Source organism: Eretmochelys imbricata, chromosome 3, assembly GCF_965152235.1.
Source record: "Eretmochelys imbricata isolate rEreImb1 chromosome 3, rEreImb1.hap1, whole genome shotgun sequence".
Classification (NCBI taxonomy): Eukaryota; Metazoa; Chordata; order Testudines; family Cheloniidae; genus Eretmochelys; species Eretmochelys imbricata.
The window spans coordinates 199,302,798-199,320,520 of NC_135574.1; the positions used below are offsets into that span (position 1 = coordinate 199,302,798).

The 17,723-nt window shown below is 40.1% G+C and overlaps 1 protein-coding gene across 2 annotated transcripts in view; it reads left to right on the top strand.

Moving 5' to 3' along the window:
• Positions 1-17,723, top strand: part of ESF1 (ESF1 nucleolar pre-rRNA processing protein) — a 71,690-nt gene that overhangs the window by 37,781 nt on the left and 16,186 nt on the right. For both annotated transcript variants that reach the window (XM_077814070.1, XM_077814071.1), the window contains 2 exons: positions 10,233-10,354; positions 13,136-13,226. In XM_077814070.1, coding sequence (XP_077670196.1) covers positions 10,233-10,354; positions 13,136-13,226 — 213 coding nt within the window. The remainder of the gene's footprint in view (positions 1-10,232; positions 10,355-13,135; positions 13,227-17,723) is intronic.

The following is a 17,723-nucleotide window of genomic DNA, read 5'->3' on the forward strand; positions in this document are numbered from 1 at the left end:
CAGGGTTTAACAAGAACGTCGGGGGGGGAGGGTAGGAAAAAACAAGGGGAAATAGGTTACCTTGCATAAAGACTTAGCCACTCCCAGTCTCTATTCAAGCCTAAGTTAATTGTATCCAATTTGCAAATAAATTCCAATTCAACAGTCTCTCGCTGGAGTCTGGTTTTGAAGTTTTTTTGTTGTAATATCGCAACTGTCATGTCTGTAATCGCGTGACCAGAGAGATTGAAGTGTTCTCCGATTGGTTTATGAATGTTATAATTCTTGACATCTGATTTGTGTCCATTTATTCTTTTACGTAGAGACTGTCCAGTTTGACCAGTGTACATGGCAGAGGGGCATTGCTGGCACATGATGGCATATATCACATTGGTGGATGTGCAGGTGAACGAGCCTCTGATAGTGTGGCTGATGTTATTAGGCCCTGTGATGGTGTCCCTTGAATAGATATGTGGGCACGGTTGGCAACGGGCTTTGTTGCAAAGATAAGTTCCTGGGTTAGTGGTTTTGTTGTGTGGTGTGTGGTTGCTGGTGAGTATTCGCTTCAGGTTGGGGGGCTGTCTGTAGGCAAGAACTGGCCTGTCTCCCAAGATTTGTGAGAGTGTTGGGTCATCCTTCAGGATAGGTTGTAGATCCTTAATAATGCGTTGGAGGGGTTTTAGTTGGGGGCTGAAGGTGACGGCTAGTGGCGTTCTGTTATTTTCTTTGTTAGGCCTGTCCTGTAGTAGGTAACTTCTGGGAACTCTTCTGGCTCTATCAATCTGTTTCTTGACTTCCACAGGTGGGTATTGTAGTTGTAAGAATGCTTGTTAGAGATCTTGTAGGTGTTTGTCTCTGTCTGAGGGGTTGGAGCAAATGCGGTTGTATCGCAGAGCTTGGCTGTAGACAATGGATTGTGTGGTGTGGTCAGGGTGAAAGCTGGAGGCATGTAGGTAGGAATAGCGGTCAGTAGGTTTCCGGTATAGGGTGGTGTTTATGTGACCATTGTTTATTAGCACTGTAGTGTCCAGGAAGTGGATCTCTTGTGTGGACTGGACCAGGCTGAGGTTGATGGTGGGATGGAAATTGTTGAAATCATGGTGGAATTCCTCAAGGGCTTCTTTTCCATGGGTCCAGATGATGAAGATGTCATCAATATAGCGCAAGTAGAATAGGGGCTTTAGGAAACTTCAAAACCAGACTCCAGCGAGAGACTCTTGAATTGGAATTCATTTGCAAATAGGATACAATTAACTTAGGCTTGAATAGAGACTGGGAGTGGCTAAGTCATTATGCAAGGTAACCTATTTCCCCTTGTTTTTTCCTATCCCATCCCCCCCCCCGATGTTTTTGTTAAACCCTGGATTTGTGCTGGAAATGGCCCAACTTGATTATCATACACATTATAAGGAGAGTGATCACTTTAGATAAGCTATTACCAGCAGGAGAGTGGGGTGGGGGGAGAGAACCTTTTGTAGTGGTAAACACTCATTTTTTCATGCTTTGTGTGTATAAAAAAATCTTCTGTACTTTCCACAGTATGCATCCGATGAAGTGAGCTGTAGCTCACGAAAGCTTATGCTCAAATAAATTGGTTAGTCTCTAAGGTGCCACAAGTACTCCTTTTCTTTTATCTATTGGTTATAAACACTTCTGCCCCAGCGTCCTCTTCTATCCATCTGCCTCCTAGCTCTGACCCCTCTGCTCCTATCCATCTGCTTTCAGACTTTTGTTCCTGTTCTCCTTCACCTTCTCGTTGTACTGTTGCATTAGGCTGTTTCCTCCTTCATGTTGCCTGGGTACCACCAGCGGAACTACTGTCTGTCTGCTCTAAGTTCTAGTGCCTGATACCATAGTAGCCCACAGGTGTCAGGAGGAGCAGTTACAGAGGAATCCTACCTTGTAGGATGAAGAATGCCCCATCATTTTTGAGGGATGGTCCCTGCACAGTGTTTTGCATGTAGAAGCTGCGGGGATAGTGCATGCTCTGTGCATACGGAAAAGTGTTTTCATAACTCCAACAATGTAACTGACAGTTTTCAGTCACCATGTTACTTTTAATATTTCCTGACTAGTTCAGAATTAGTTTTGTTCCTGTATTTCTATTGCCAAGACTTGGTGTTATCTAAGATCTATTATTGTACTGTAGGCTGCTTTTTAAAAAATTATAAGAGACTAATGTAGGAAGACTTTAAATGGAAAGTCTGAGATTTGAATTAATTTAAAAATTTAAGCTTTGGCACAACTTTTCACACACAGTTGTAGCAAGCATATTTTGGGAATGATTCAGTTATCTTTTAATCATAATACTTTAAACATAAATCCAATACCAGAACAAATCAATTAGATTTGGTTCCAGTTTTTTTAGCACTTTTTCTTTTAGGCACAAAATTAGTGATTGTATTGGAGTGTCTGTTCATCTGTTTTCCTACAGTCATTATTCAATTATTCAAGCAATAATTACCTTAGACAGAGTTTGCCAGCCCTCAAAGTTTTACACACTCCCATAGAAGATTTTGGTGCTTTAGATTTCATACACATGGCAGACCACAATCATATTCCTAATATAATTTTCAAATACTTCCCAGCTTCACATTTTTCCTTTAATTTTAATAGTCGTCCTTTGGGAAGAGTAAAAATGTGATTATTAAACAGGAGTTAAAACGGAACTTTAAAAATTACTAGTTTTCATCCTAAATAAAAATAAGTGTAATCTCCTCCTAAACTACAGAGAACCTCAGCCATATGTTGTTGGAAGGATTATATGGAGTGAGAGAGTGTTTTTCATTCTATATGATCTTTGAAGGTGGTGTATATGGCTCATTCTGTATTCTTGGTTAATATGTTCTTTGAATGATGTATTCCTGTCTCATACTGTGCACAAAAGTATGCATCTGGCAAACTAGAGCTCTGCAGTTCTTTATACTGAATATCTTTAGGTACTAATAATGGTCCTGTCCCTTAATACTTTTGTCTTTTGAGAAGTGATGCAGGATAACCCCCAAAGTCTCTTGGGAAACTTTAAGTATTTTTTATCTTTCAAGCTTAGACAAAACAAAACAAAACCACCTGATATCAGTCATGCTATTAGGCAGTCTCCTCTGAGGAGTCCCTGGAGGTTGCATCCTGTTTTACATGTGACTTTCTTATTTTGGTCTACTCTTCCTTTATGGAAGGTATGGAAAGCCCTCCAAAGTGTTTACTGATGGTTCCCTATATCCTTGTCAGAATATTGCTATCACACATTCCTTTCAGCTACTTGCAACAAGGGTTTCACATTGATAAGGCATATATCAAGATTCTTCCTTCATCTCGCTACATGAAATGAATTTGCTGGTTTGGATTCCCTAGAATGGAGAAATGTTTTCCTTTTTCCTCTACTCCTACTTCAGGTCTAATAAAGGTATTTTTCCAGTTTGGGCTGTTGCTGTCCCCCATTTTAGCAAAATTTAAATAAGATTGAAGGACATCCAGCATATCATAATCTCCCTTAACTGTTGTTTTAAAACCTGATTGAAGACTTAAGGAATTTGAACCTTTTGTTTTCAATAATTTGCAAACATCTTGTTCGCAGCCTTCTCAGTGGAAATCTGCAGGAGCCAATCCTTCTGTCATAGTTTGAGGTGGATGGCCCTTTGGGCCTATCTACACTTGTGACACTTTCTAAAAATTCTCACTGTTTTGCAGACCCCTGTTCCTCAGTGAAGTCCCCAGTAAAACAGTATCTCTTCCCTCCCCCCCGCCTTTTTTTTTTTTTTTTAAACCATCTGTGGAAATTACCCTGGCTTTTCTTCCTATTTAGAAAAAAGTAATTTTGGACATTTAAAAAAAAAAATATTCTGACCAGCCCTACTTTTTACAGTCTGAGAAGTAGCTTACTTGAATTTGAGTCCCAGTGCTCACATAGATTCATAGATTCATAGATATTTAGGTCAGAAGGGACCATTATGATCATCTAGTCTGACCTCCTGCACAACGCAGGCCACAGAATTTCACCCACCACTCCTACAAAAAAAACCTCACACCTATATCTGTGCTATTGAAGTCCTCAAATTGTAGTTTAAAGACCTCAAGGAGCAGAGAATCCTCCAGCAAGTGACCCGTGCCCCATGCTACAGAGGAAGGCGAAAAACCTCCAGGGCCTCTTCCAATCTGCCCTGGAGGAAAATTCCTTCCCGACCCCAAATATGGCGATCAGCTAAACCCTGAGCATATGGGCAAGATTCATCAGCCAGATACTACAGAAAATTCTTTCCCAGGTAACTTGGATCTTACCCCATCTAAAACCCATCACAGGCCATTGGGCCTATTTACCATGAATATTTAATTACCAAAACCATGTTATCCCATCATACCATCTCCTCCATAAACTTATCGAGTTTAATCTTAAAGCAAGATAGATCTTTTGCCCCCACTACTTCCCTCGGAAGGCTATTCCAAAACTTCACTCCTCTGATGGTTAGAAACCTTCGTCTAATTTCTAATCTAAATTTCCTAGTGGCCAGTTTATATCCATTTGTTCTTGTGTCCACATTGGTACTGAGTTTAAATAATTCCTCTCCCTCTCTGGTATTTATCCCTCTGATATATTTATAGAGAGCAATCATATCTCCCCTCAGCCTTCTTTTAGTTAGGCTAAACAAGCCAAGCTCCCTGAGTCTCCTTTCATAAGACAAGTTTTCCATTCCTCGGATCATCCTAGTAGCCCTTCTCTGTACCTGTTCCAGTTTGAATTCATCCTTCTTAAACATGGGAGACCAGAACTGCACACAGTACTCCAGGTGAGGTCTCACCAGTGCCTTATATAACGGTACTAAAACCTCCTTATCCCTACTGGAAATACCTCTCCTGATGCATCCCAAGACGACATTAGCTTTTTTCACAGCCATATCACATTGGCAGCTCATAGTCATCCTATGATCAACCAATACTCCAAGGTCCTTTTCCTCCTCCGTTACTTCTAGTTGATGCGTCCCTAGCTTATAACTAAAATTCTTGTTATTAATCCCTAAATGCATGACCTTACACTTCTCACTATTAAATTTCATCCTATTCCTATTACTCCAGTTTACAAGGTCATCCAGATCCTCCTGTAGGGTATCCCTGTCCTTCTCTAAATTAGCAATACCTCCCAGCTTTGTATCATCTGCAAACTTTAGTAGCACACTCCCACTTTTTGTGCCCAGGTCAGTAATAAAAAGATTAAATAAGATTGGTCCCAAAACCGATCCCTGAGGAACTCCACTGGTAACCTCCCTCCAACTTGACAGTTCACCTTTCAGTAGGACCCGTTGTAGTCTCCCCTTTAACCAATTCCCTATCCACCTTTCAATATTTCTATTGATGCCCATCTTATCCAATTTAACTAATAATTCCCCATGTGGCACTGTATCAAACGCCTTACTAAAATCTAAGTAAATTAGATCCACTGCGTTTCCTTTATCTAAAAAATCTGTTACTTTCTCAAAGAAGGAGATCAGGTTGGTTTGGCACGATCTACCTTTTGTAAAACCATGTTGTATTTTGTCCCATTTACCATTGACTTCAATGTCCTTAACTACCTTCTCCTTCAAAATTTTTTCCAAGACCTTGCATACTACAGATGTCAAACTAACAGGCCTATAATTACTTGGATCACTTTTTTTCCCTTTCTTAAAAATAGGAACTATGTTAGCAATCCTCCAATCATACGGTACAACCCCTGAGTTTACAGATTCATTAAAAATTCTTGCTAATGGGCTTGCAATTTCTTGTGCCAATTCTTTTAATATTCTTGGATGAAGATTATCTGGGCCCCCCGATTTAGTCCCATTAAGCTGTTTGAGTTTCGCTTCTACCTCAGATATGGTGATGTCTACCTCCATATCCTCATTCCCATTTATCATGCTACCATTATCCCTAAGATCCTCTTTAGTCTTATTAAAGACTGAGGCAAAGTATTTGTTTAGATATTGGGCCATGCCTAGATTATCCTTGACCTCCACTCCATCCTCAGTTTTTAGCGGTCCCACTTCTTCTTTCTTTGTTTTCTTCCTATTTATATGACTATAGAACCTTTTACTATTGGTTTTAATTCCCTTTGCAAGGTCCAACTCTACTTGACTTTTAGCCTGTCTCACTTTATCCCTACATATTCTGACCTCAATAAGGTAGCTTGCCTTACTGATCCCTCCCTTCTTCCACTCCCTATATGCTTTCTGCTTTTTCTTAATTACCTCTCTAAGATGCTTGCTCATCCAGCTTGGTCTACAACTCCTGCCTATGAATTTTTTCCCCTTTCTTGGGATGCAGGCTTCCGATAGCTTCTGCAGCTTTAATTTAAAATAATCCCAGGCCTCCTCTACCTTTAAACCCATAAATTCTTCAGTCCAATCCACTTCCCTAACTAATTTCCTTAATTTTTGAAAGTCAGCCCTTTTGAAATCAAAAACCTTAGTTGCAGATTTATTTTTGTTAATCCTTCCATTCAGTTTGAACTGAATTAGCTCATGATCACTTGAGCCAAGATTATCCCCTACAACCATTTCCTCTATGAGGTCCTCATTACTCACCAAGACCAAATCTAAAATAGCATCCCCTCTAGTCGGTTCAGCAACTACTTGCTGAAGGAATCCATCAGCTATCGCATCTAGGAAAATCTGAGCCCTATTATTATTACTAGCACTCGTCCTCCAGTCTATATCTGGGAAGTTAAAGTCTCCCATGATCACACAGTTTCCATTAGTATTTACTTTATTAAAAACATTAAAAAGGGCTCTATCCATATCCAAATTAGATCCCGGCGGTCTATAGCACACCCCAAGCACTATCCCAGGGGAGGCTCTAATAGTTTTCTTCCCCAATTTAATTTTTGCCCAGACAGACTCAGTCATATCCATTTCATCGCTTCTTATTTCTTTACATTCTATCTCATCATTGATATACAGTGCTACTCCACCACCTTTACCTTTATTTCGGTCTTTCCTAAACAGCACATACCCTTCAATACCTGTAGCCCAGTCATGACTACTATTCCACCAGGTCTCTGTTATACCTATAATATCTGGTTTCACTTCCTGCACATACCATGTTCTCGGGCCTCTTCTACTGCGCACTTCAGTTGCATCCCACTGTTTCTCACTGCTTTTTAGTGGTTGGTCACTGCTCATTTACTTGGCAGTGTAGAGAGTTACTTTCAAGCAGATAACGAAGATATTCTCCTCCTCCCCCCCCCGTTCTTTTTTTCATGGCTTTCATTTTGGGATGGTTAAGTGACAAAACAATATTGTGGTTCATTTACTTCATTTGTAGATCCCTACTTTCAATTACGAAGGTGAAACCGTTTCTTTTTCCTTCCATAGTTATAAGCCTTCTGACTACTTAGAAATACATGTTTTATTCTCAGGATGTGGTCTGGACAATTGTTTTTAAACCATTCTAAATTGGGAAGGACGTTTAATGCTTTTCTTGTGGTATTTGGCAGTCTCAGGAAAGGGCTATATTGTTCAAGTTCTGCTTTGCCAGGTGGATCAAATTATTCCATTTATTATTTCCATAGCCTCATTCTCCTGGAGGTGCGACACGCTTGTCTATCCATAATCAGCCCTCTTCAGAGAGAATGTGTGAAGTCACTAGCTGACCCTCAATATTTTTTTCTAAGCATTACAAAATTTAGTTGCTCTTACCTTTTGGATTCAGTTTTTTGGGAACAGAGGAGTCTATTCTCAGTGCATTTCAGGAAGAAGTGTATTGTTGAAAACAATAAAGTATATTTGTGTATCTATAAAAATATTCTGATTTGATAGGGCTTTTCAGTGGTCTTATTTTTCTGACTTCTAATAACCTCTCTATTTCTTTGAGTTGCAGTGACTGTCTTAGTACTCGTTCACTATTTTATTCCCCTGCTTGTGTGTTTGGTTGGATGATGGTCACTGCTTGTTACTTCCCATTAGTCCCATCACTTCTGCGTAAGATAAGTCTCCATCACACAATCCTGATCCATCCTCAGAGCAGATGGAAAAATAGTATGTGCTCATGTAATTGAAGAGCATATCATAAATCATACACACAGAGGGCCTGCATTAAGATTGCAACCTCAGTTTTCTGGCATTTCCTCACTTTAGAGTGCTTGATGTTGCAACTTTAAAATGTTCTTTTAACAGGTGTTTTTGTGTGTAATGTGAATACAATCTAGTCATTCATTTGGGCAAAACTCTGGAGATGACAATATTCAATTTAGTCTAAAAGCTGTCCATGGCAAAAGGTAGTACATACATAGCTCATAGATGAGGAGTGTGTGTTTAATTAAATGTTTCTTTTGAAGTTCAGAAGCTTATGCACTTGTTTTTAGGAAGGGTTAGTAGTAATTAAGACTGTCTAATTGCTTACTCCCTTTCAGCCTTTCATGACTAGAAAGATTTTGAACAAGTAGATTACACTTCTGCGATACATGCTTTCCTGGGAGCCCTGTGAAGCTGTCATTTGCTGTGAAAGGGAAGAGAAAATTTCCTTCAACAAAACATTTTAGCCTGATATCGAACTTCTTCCAATTGTTGACAGCTCAGGAAATGTGAACTTGGGTATTTCTCCTAGAGTACACACCTGACAAAAGGATATCAGAGAGATGAAGATCTAAGTTTATGGTCTGATAATTACAGCTCCCCATGGATGTAGGAGGGGATGGTAGATTACCCATGTCCTTTGATCTTTCAGTTCATATAGATGCTAAATATTAAGAAGTACTTCCGGTAATTTGATGATCCTAAATAAATAAGAGGATAATCTATTTAGCTAGTTTCAATTTTGGTTTCTGATGAGTCGTCATAATTTGAATGTGTATCCAAATGAAAATAGAATGTCTGTCTTTATACATTTTATGTATTTTTTAGCCACTGTGGGGGTAGTATGTTCTGAGCATGCCCCCTATTCTCTACCTCATGTTGACAAATACTTTTTAAAAAAAAGTTATCATGTTACCTTTGAAGCTTTTTGAATCTGGGTTTCCTATCATACCAGAAGTCTCCTGTTTCTAATTTTTGAGATACCCTTCACTGACCAAAATAGTCAGACATCTAGGTGTTTAAGAAAGCATTTTGTGGATTTAAAACTTAGACTTTTTTTAGAGAAAGTAAAGCGGGTTTTTTTTTAAATCAAAGGATGTCACTAATAAGCAGTAACCTTGTGCGCATACAATGCTTATTCCAGTCTTTCAGAGCAATTTTAAGATAACTAAATACTAATATCTATATCTATTTTTCCTTCTATTGCTATCCATCAGATTATATCATTTATAGTACAAACCCAAAAATCATGAATTTTTTCCTGCATGGGCTGCATACACGTAATTTTTTTTAACTGAAGTTGAAATTGGCGGAGACAACTGAACATGAATCCCACAAGTTCATGCATTCCCTTACAAGCTAACCGCTCAGAAATCCTTAACTTTATTTATATTTAAATGTACGTCCCTTTTCTCTTAACATCTCACTTCATGTGAAACCCCTATATTTTAAATTTAACCTTTTTTCATTATAGAATTGTAGGATGAAGTAGAGTTGAAATGCTGAGGAATTTTAAATTTGTTTCCTGGTTTGATGTATTTTGCTGGAGAGGCACAATAATTGAAGGGAAAATATAAACATTAAAATCCCTGTGGAGCTTCCTAATGAAACATACCCTACTGGAAGGCATTCTGCGAAATGGGCCACATTGACTAGAAGTTAAAGCACAGCACTGGGAGATGGACCTAGGTTCTAACCTCAGTTTTAACGTTTGTAATGTTGTGCAAATCACTTAATCTTTCAGTTCTTTGTTTCCCCCCTTTTCCCGTTCCGAAATCCTTATTAATTTTGTAAAAACTAATTAGTATTAGTGAAGTACTACTAAGTCCTCACAAGGTTACTCTAGCTCCAAGAACGTGACATTTGTAGACTGCAGCACTGAGCTGGGGTGAGAAGGCAGTCGAGGGAATCAGAAGTGCTGAGGACTGGGTATTGCCATTCTCGTCCTCTCAGACATCTGCACAACTTACCACTGAGGTGCTGGAGGTGGTTTTTTAGCATGAAGTGGGAGGATTTGCACAGCAAGCTGACCTTTCCCCTGGATACATTGCCTTGATTTGGCAGTTATTTGTGCAATTGCATGGCTCAAAGGTAGTAAATATTTCCCTTTGAATCAGGGCTTTGCTGATGAGAATATATTAGTGTTTTTAAGAGGATGAAAAAAACTTGAGCAAATTAAGTTTGCCTGTTCATTTGTTTTTTATTTTGCCATAGGACTGAAAGAAACTGCTGAAGAGATGGTCAAAAGCAAGTTGGAAGGAAAGGATAAACTAACTCCTTGGGAACAATTTTTAGAAAACAAGAAAGAGAAAAGAAAACTGAAGAAGAAAAGAAAGGTGCGTATGTTCTGATCACTCACATTTTTAATTAAAACCTATAACCGTCCTATTTTGCCTTGAATTAAATACAAAGGAGTTACAGTTTCTAGAATGATTTTGGGGGTTGATAGTGTGGTGTGTCTTCATTTAGAGACTGTTTACAAGTAACTTACCAAATCTAGAGAGTTAGAAGGATGTTCAGGGTAATACTAGTCATAACAGGCTTCCATATATTTTCGTCTGTCTTTGGCAGCCAAAGTAAATATCATTGTAAATTTGTGTGATAAAAGAAAAATAAACATACATCTACCCAGAAAACTACTTTTTGATCTTGGAGTTTTGTTAGCCACTTAAACATTCCAGAGTGTATCATATTTGTTGCTAAAATATGATTGGATAGCAAGGTTTCTGATTAGGATGTACAAAATTCAGTCTCCCAAAGTTCTAGCAGCATAAACATTTTGAATGGCGTTGAGGAGTTGCTCAAAGATCAACTAGATGTGTACCCTTGAGGGATATTTCTGTGTATGAATGACAAAATGGAATTGCATTCATACTACTGGTCTTTCTGCCCTGGTGCTTTTTTGCCTTTTCATTTACCAAAGGAATTTGTGAATTGATTCCTGTGGTGGTAACACATGAATGTTAGGGAGACTTCTTTTAAAAAAATACGCTGCCTAATTCTCCCTATATTTTCTTTCTTCATTCTGAATCAGCCCCAGTATCACAAATGTGGTTTCTTTATAGTGCCTCCTGCTGGTCAAGGGTGGCCCTGCAGATGCTCCCTGTCTTGGTTTACAAGGTGTGTCAGCCTGTCAGAAACAGTGGCCCCTGTCATATGCTTGGCGTCAGTCTTTAACAGTTAAGTCAGTAGTTCTTAAACTTTTGTACTGGTGACCCCTTTCACTTAGCAAGCCTGAGTGTGACCCCTCCCTTATAAATTAAAAATACTTTTTTTATATATTTAACACCATTATAAATGCTGGAGGCAAAGCGGAGCTTGGGGTGGAGGCAGACAGCTCATGACCCCCCATGTAATAACCTTGTGACCCCCCCACCCGAGAGGTCCCAACCCCCAGTTTGAAAACCCCTGGGTTAAATAATAACGAAGTCAGAAATAGGCTGTCTGGGTCTGTATCTTTAAACAAACAAATAGAAAAGGCAACTGCTTCATTGCAGTGCTTTAAGCAAAGGTCCCACTGAGGAGCATCTCCTTTGTCCTAATCTCTCCCAGCACTTGCCCCAGAAGAAGCAGGCAAGCCTTCTTAACTGGCCTGCTGCTTCTCTATTGGTCAGTGTCTCCTCTTGGCCCTTCTGGGCCTGCGGAGGACTAAGGGCTTGTCTACACTGGCAATTTACAGCGCTGCAACTTTCTCACTCAGGGGTGTGAAGAAACATACTGGTAGCTACGCCCCTCCTGGAGGTGGTTTTTTAGGGCACTGGGAGAGCTGTCTCCCAGTGCTCTGCCATGACTACACAAGGCACATTAAAGCGTTGCCAGTGCAGACTAGCCCTGTGTCTTGTAGGTGGCCCGGCCTAAGTCAGTCTTCTTTAAGCAGGGGGTGTCAGGGGTTTAATGCTCCAGCAGAAGGCAGTGAAGGCCTGGTAGAGCCATATCACATCGAGATAACAGATTAATTAAAATAACTTCTGTGGCTTTGTTAATGTATTTGTCCATTCTCTAAGCAAAGTTACAAATGGCATTTGATCAGTAGCTGCTAAAACTTCTGAAAACAAACTGGCTTCTTGTGTTAAATAGTGTTTCGAGAGGCTACAGCAACTCTTGCTAGTGTAAGACTCTCTCATTTACCCTGACTAAAACCAACAGGGTAATGGTTCACATGTGCTGGAGGCTAGGTGTTCTAAGGAAAAATTCCTCAGTTCTTGATCTTGCTTCCCCTATAAGTTTAAACCCACATTTGATAAACTTCAGGGCACAGTTGAAAGCTATTTACCCACGCTTTTGCCTAAAGAAGGTTTTTGTGGAGGACCGTTGTTAGTTGACTATTCCTATTTTAAATAGGACCAGCACACTTTATGAATCTCCCAGTAAGGGCGGTCAGCTTGTTTTTTATATGCTGAGTTTATATTTTTTGCTTGTGGAATACAGGCAATGATGAAGCAGGAGTGATCGAGCAGCTGTGCTTTTTTGGCAGTGACTTCAACATGGATGTTTGAGAACTGCCTTTTGTAGAGAAGAAAGGATATATTATCTCCTTGGTAGTTCATAAACATGCTGTGCATACTGTCCACTCTTTTGGGTGTAATGATTTTACTTATTGTTGATCTCCTTGAATCATTAACTTGAAAAATATTGTGTGTGGATACGAAGAACCAGAAGTTTGCTTCTGATCCTATAATTAATTGGAATGTTTATACAGTTTATATTCTATGGACTTAAGACTTCTTTGAATGTGTAAATTATTCTGCTCTTTGTGTTCATAGTAAGATTTATAGCTCAGTGTGTTATATACAGACTTAGAATTGTTTATTTACATTCACCTTAGTTCACAATTTATGGTATGTTTTAGATCTATGTCATTCAGATCACAACCTTAAAGCATCCGATGAAGTGAGCTGTAGCTCATGAAAGCTTGTGCTCAAATAAATTTGTTAGTCTCGAAGGTGCCACAAGTCCTCCTTTTCTTTTTGCGGATACAGACTAACACAGCTGCTACTCTGAAACTTTCAAGTTGTGAATTAGTAGCAGCTACAAGAAGTTATATTTCATTTAGATGAAACTTCTGTATTAGTTGCATGTTAAATGGAAATGACAAAAATCACTGTTTTTTGTTATAGGCTACTGCCAAAGAAGAACTGAATGAAGATGAATTTCCATCTGATGTTGACTTGAATGACCCATACTTTGCTGAGGAACTTGGCAAAACAGGTTGGTTAATAAAAGTAACTTTCACTTGTTTAAAATAATGTGCTCTTTAAATAACAAGCTATAGAAATAGAGAAGTATAAAAATACAGCTCAGTTGTCAGGGTTTGTGTGTGGAGTTAGTGATACGCATTTTGTGATAGCATGTGACTCTTGGCCTGTATTGTATGGAATGTCAGGAAGACATTTCTCCCAGTACTTTCAGCAGTGACCATCAGCTGGTCACTATGTGGGAGCCAGACCTACCAGCTGGTCCTCGAAACGCACCAGAAGAAAAAGAAAGAACCTGGTTGCCCTTGAAAGCCAAATAAGTTTTACCCCGTGTATAAACGGAAACACAGGGCTGAGCAACTTTGGTGGACCCCCTTTGAGGTTTGGATAATTGAGATAAACATATCAAGTTGTATGTACGTTTCCCGACTGAATTTGATCTCGTACCCTGAAGTTTTTCAGTCACTAACTGGGCATGCATAAGGTGTGAATGATGACCAAGAGCCAGAAGTCATGGCAGTCATTTGACACTTCCTTTTTTTTGTTTTTAGAGGGAAATGGGAATTGAAAACACGAAAATGTTTCAAGACCTCAGAACATGCATAATTGTTAAAATTGGTGGGGATTCAAGGGTCTTTATTTTGGGTGAACCGTTGCCCCTCTTCACTCTGTCTGCTACACCTTGATGTGGCTGCCAGTCCCAACCCTGGATAAAGTGGGGAGGGTTGACTCCAAGGATAACTGTCACAGCTGAGGGCAACTGAACCTGGATTTCCCTTCAGTGGTCCAACCAGGGTACCTACTCTCTGGCTTTCACCACTGCAAACATTGCCTTTCTTGGGTGGAGACCCATGTCTCCCTCCCTCCCTTCTAACTGGAGTATTTCCAGGCTGCACAGTTCTTCCTGCCTTCACCGTGTTGCTCCTAGCAGAGACAGACTTCTTGTTTGCTGTCACCTGGTTGCTTTCTCTATAGAGATGGTTAACACTATAACTGCTATGACAAGTCATAAATACCACCAGCTCTTTTTATGCAAGCCTGTTTTATTCTTAGGGTAAATGCACTGGAGAGCACATATTAAAAACAATAAAAGAACCTATGCATGCTAATCAGCATACCAGAGATCACCCAAAACTTAACATGGGCTCTGGCAGGAGAGGTCCTTCAGTACCCCACCCAAGGAGTTTCCTTGTGACTTCCAGTTCATCACAGCTTCGGCTCAAAGCAAGCACACAGTCTTATGGACCTTAATAGGCCCAGTCCTTATAGCTCCTCCCTAAGGATTAAGGCCCTCAATGGACATGGGGACTTATGCATTTGCTGGATCAGGAAGAAGGTCCTGAGCCCGTTTAAAACACAGCAGTTTATCCAAAAGTTCTTTTTGTCGGGTCCCTGGAGCATCAAGTTTGAACTAGTATGTGCATACCTCTGTAGGCAGTGGCTTCAATGGGCTAATAATTGGAGGAATTACATTAACATTCCAATCCTCTTGAAGGAGTTACATACAATTCTCTAATGACACATACACATTTGCATTTTTAATACAGTGGATTGATCCCAAGGGTATTCACCCTAATTCAAGAAGATTTAACCTAATTCAATAAAGTTTATCTTAATTCCATAAGGTTTGTCCAGGATTTTACAGGATATTGTCAGTCTGTCACACTAATCATCTAGACCCGTAAAAAAAAAAACCAACCCATTGGTTATGGGAACGGAACCAGGCTACCATTCCGGTAAAAATGGCTGCTCAGCAGAGAACACTGCCGACCCCAGGTGGAAAGAGCAGCAAATGACAGACACACATGGAAGAGTTTCTGCACCAGTATAGGTGAAGGAAGGCTGTAAATGTTTCACCTGTCTTAATTTCTCAATTCTGGTTCTTTGAAGGTAATTCTTACAGAATTTTCCCACCTTAAATAGCTCTAAGGTGAATAAGGCTATGTCTTATAACCAAAAGCATAGGCAATGTAAAAAGACTAATGCTCAGTATTGTAAAAATGCAACTTTTATATTAAAAGGATGGAGAACATTCTTTCATATAACAAAGATGAGTAAATCAACAAAGCCTGAAAGAATGTGACCTCATAAACAAAAACTGTCAATATTTGACTAACTCAGACATGAGATACCAAGAAGAAACTACTGAGGCAGGAGATTTTGGGCCACCCTGATCTCAGAAATGGGCATTCTGAATCCAAATAGGGACTCTACAAGGGCAAAAGCTAAGCAGGGATGGGCTGTGAAAGTGTGAGGTGGTAATGTGCAGTTTCTGGGGCAGCAGCTTTCTGTACCATGCTTGCTGCACAAAAGAAGCCTACATCCTTTCGATGGCTGTCCTGGTCAACTCTCCTGTGTGATGGTCGCCATCTCTTAGGGTAGGTCTTGGCAGAGCGCCTTACAGGAGCGAACCTTGTTCAACAGTTTGACTTCTAATGGAGTCATGGGTACCTCACAACATTCAAGGCAGCCTTTGAAGCTGAATAAACCGTTCTTGCAAATAACTGCCAACAATGTTCAGGTATCTGTTTTCCCTTAATCAGCAAACTTATAGGAAGTGGAATGTGTAGCCAACAGCGTCCTTGGCAAAATGTATTTTTCTCTACTGCTTGAGATTGGGGTGTGACTGGATTTCTATATCTCTGTCATCTCATTATAAATGGTATGCAAGGTCACATTCATGGGAGCAGTCCTTAGGCCAGGTACCAATTAATCTTGGTCCTTGAGAATTCTTTGGTGGGGCCAAACCAAACCCGGATGGCGTACCCAGATATTGCAAAAACTGGGTGGAAGTTGGATTCTCCAGAGCAAATTGTTCTGTCTCTTATAAGTAAATCTATATTTGTCCCCAAATACACCCAGCCTTTTCTTTGGAATACAAATGATAATCCTGAGTTCTTCCAGGTTCACCTCCTTGATCTTACATAAGTGACTGTGTGGTGCATTTTGAGGAGGTGGAGTAGTTGATGCTACTGGAAGAGGTGTTGGCACAGACAATCCTCAGATAGTCACTGCAAGCAAAGTTGCATGATAATTGCCCTAAGGTCAGAATTGCTTGCGTTGATATAGATTGCCTTCTGGATGCAGATGCCAGCCTGGTATAAACTGGGCTCCTAAGGTGCTGAGAATCCCAAACTGCTTCTTACTATTCTGTCGTCTTATGCTTTGATACTCATCTTCAAGTTATTATCAGCCATTAAATGGAATGACTGGAACAATTCAGATGATATACCCTGATACCATTTTATTGATCTCCAGTTTCTGTGCTGGTATATGGAGTGTTAACTGGAGGCTTTGATGCAGAGCTGCCAGGAGTCAAGGCTTTGGTCAGTGTGCCAAGAGGCTGTTGGCTGTCGTTCAGTGCTCTTGAGGTGATTTCTCATGCTAAGATGACCTAGAGTTTAGTACTGCTCATTTGGTGCCTTAGTGTGCTGAGGGCATTTAAAGCAAGCGCCACCACTGATTCCTGCCACAAAGGTGCTTGGTGTCTTGGGGCTAGATGACCGAAGTGCAAAGAAGGAAACCTGTAATTGTAGCTTACTGGAGAAATAAGAAATAGGGATCTATGAGCTGGAGCAGTGGCACTTACAAACCCTTTTTTATAACACTTGCAACATGATTGCTATGCTTTGGGGCAATTTTTAGATTGCTCAAATAATGTAAGCAAATGCAGGCACATGTGGAATTTGGGCTGAGCTTCTGCAGTGCTAGTGTGTCCATTCCGGGCTACTGTCCATCTTGTCAAGCAGGCAGATGTCTCTGCTCCCCACAAGACCAGATGGGCAGAACTGAGAGACCATTAGGAGAACAAAACGAACAGAGCCAAACCACAGCCTTGTATACCTGTTAATGATGTTATAAAGATAAGTTGTAATCAGGTAGGACTCCAGAAAGTTGGTGACCAAGCAAAGGAAAAATCTGGAGTCCAGTTCTTTTGTCTTGTCATTGGCAGAGCAGTAGACGGGCATACAAGAAATAACTTCTTTTGCAGAGTGTATTACTGGAGCATGCCACACAGGAAACAGAACAAGAGTCTGTGAGTGGTTTAGCTGGCATTTGGCAACAGGGAGGGGGACACAAGATCCAAGACAATTCCTTGAAGGATTGTATCTTGAAAGAATAGTGGTGACTTTGTGAATATCGCCAGCCATTTATGTTAGTATTTCATTGCATACAGACTCAGATTCCTTTGAGAACTTAGCACCTACCAGCCGATGCACATGTGTTCATCTCTTGGGCATTCAGAAGTTAGCATTGTGGGATTTTTACTAATTTAAAAAATACATTGGATTACTTTTGTGTTTTTAATGCACTTGCTTATACATAAGGTAGATTGTTCTGCAGCGTAGAATGACTGAGGTGGACTTCGGCTCATGTTTTAAGAGAGCAGCACTGCGATATACTTTAGCCCCATGCCATTCCTCCCCCTAATTTCTCTGTAAATGCTCTGCATATGGAGTGTTTCGTGGGCTATTGGAACAATGCCATTTCTTCCATCCTTTTTCTACAA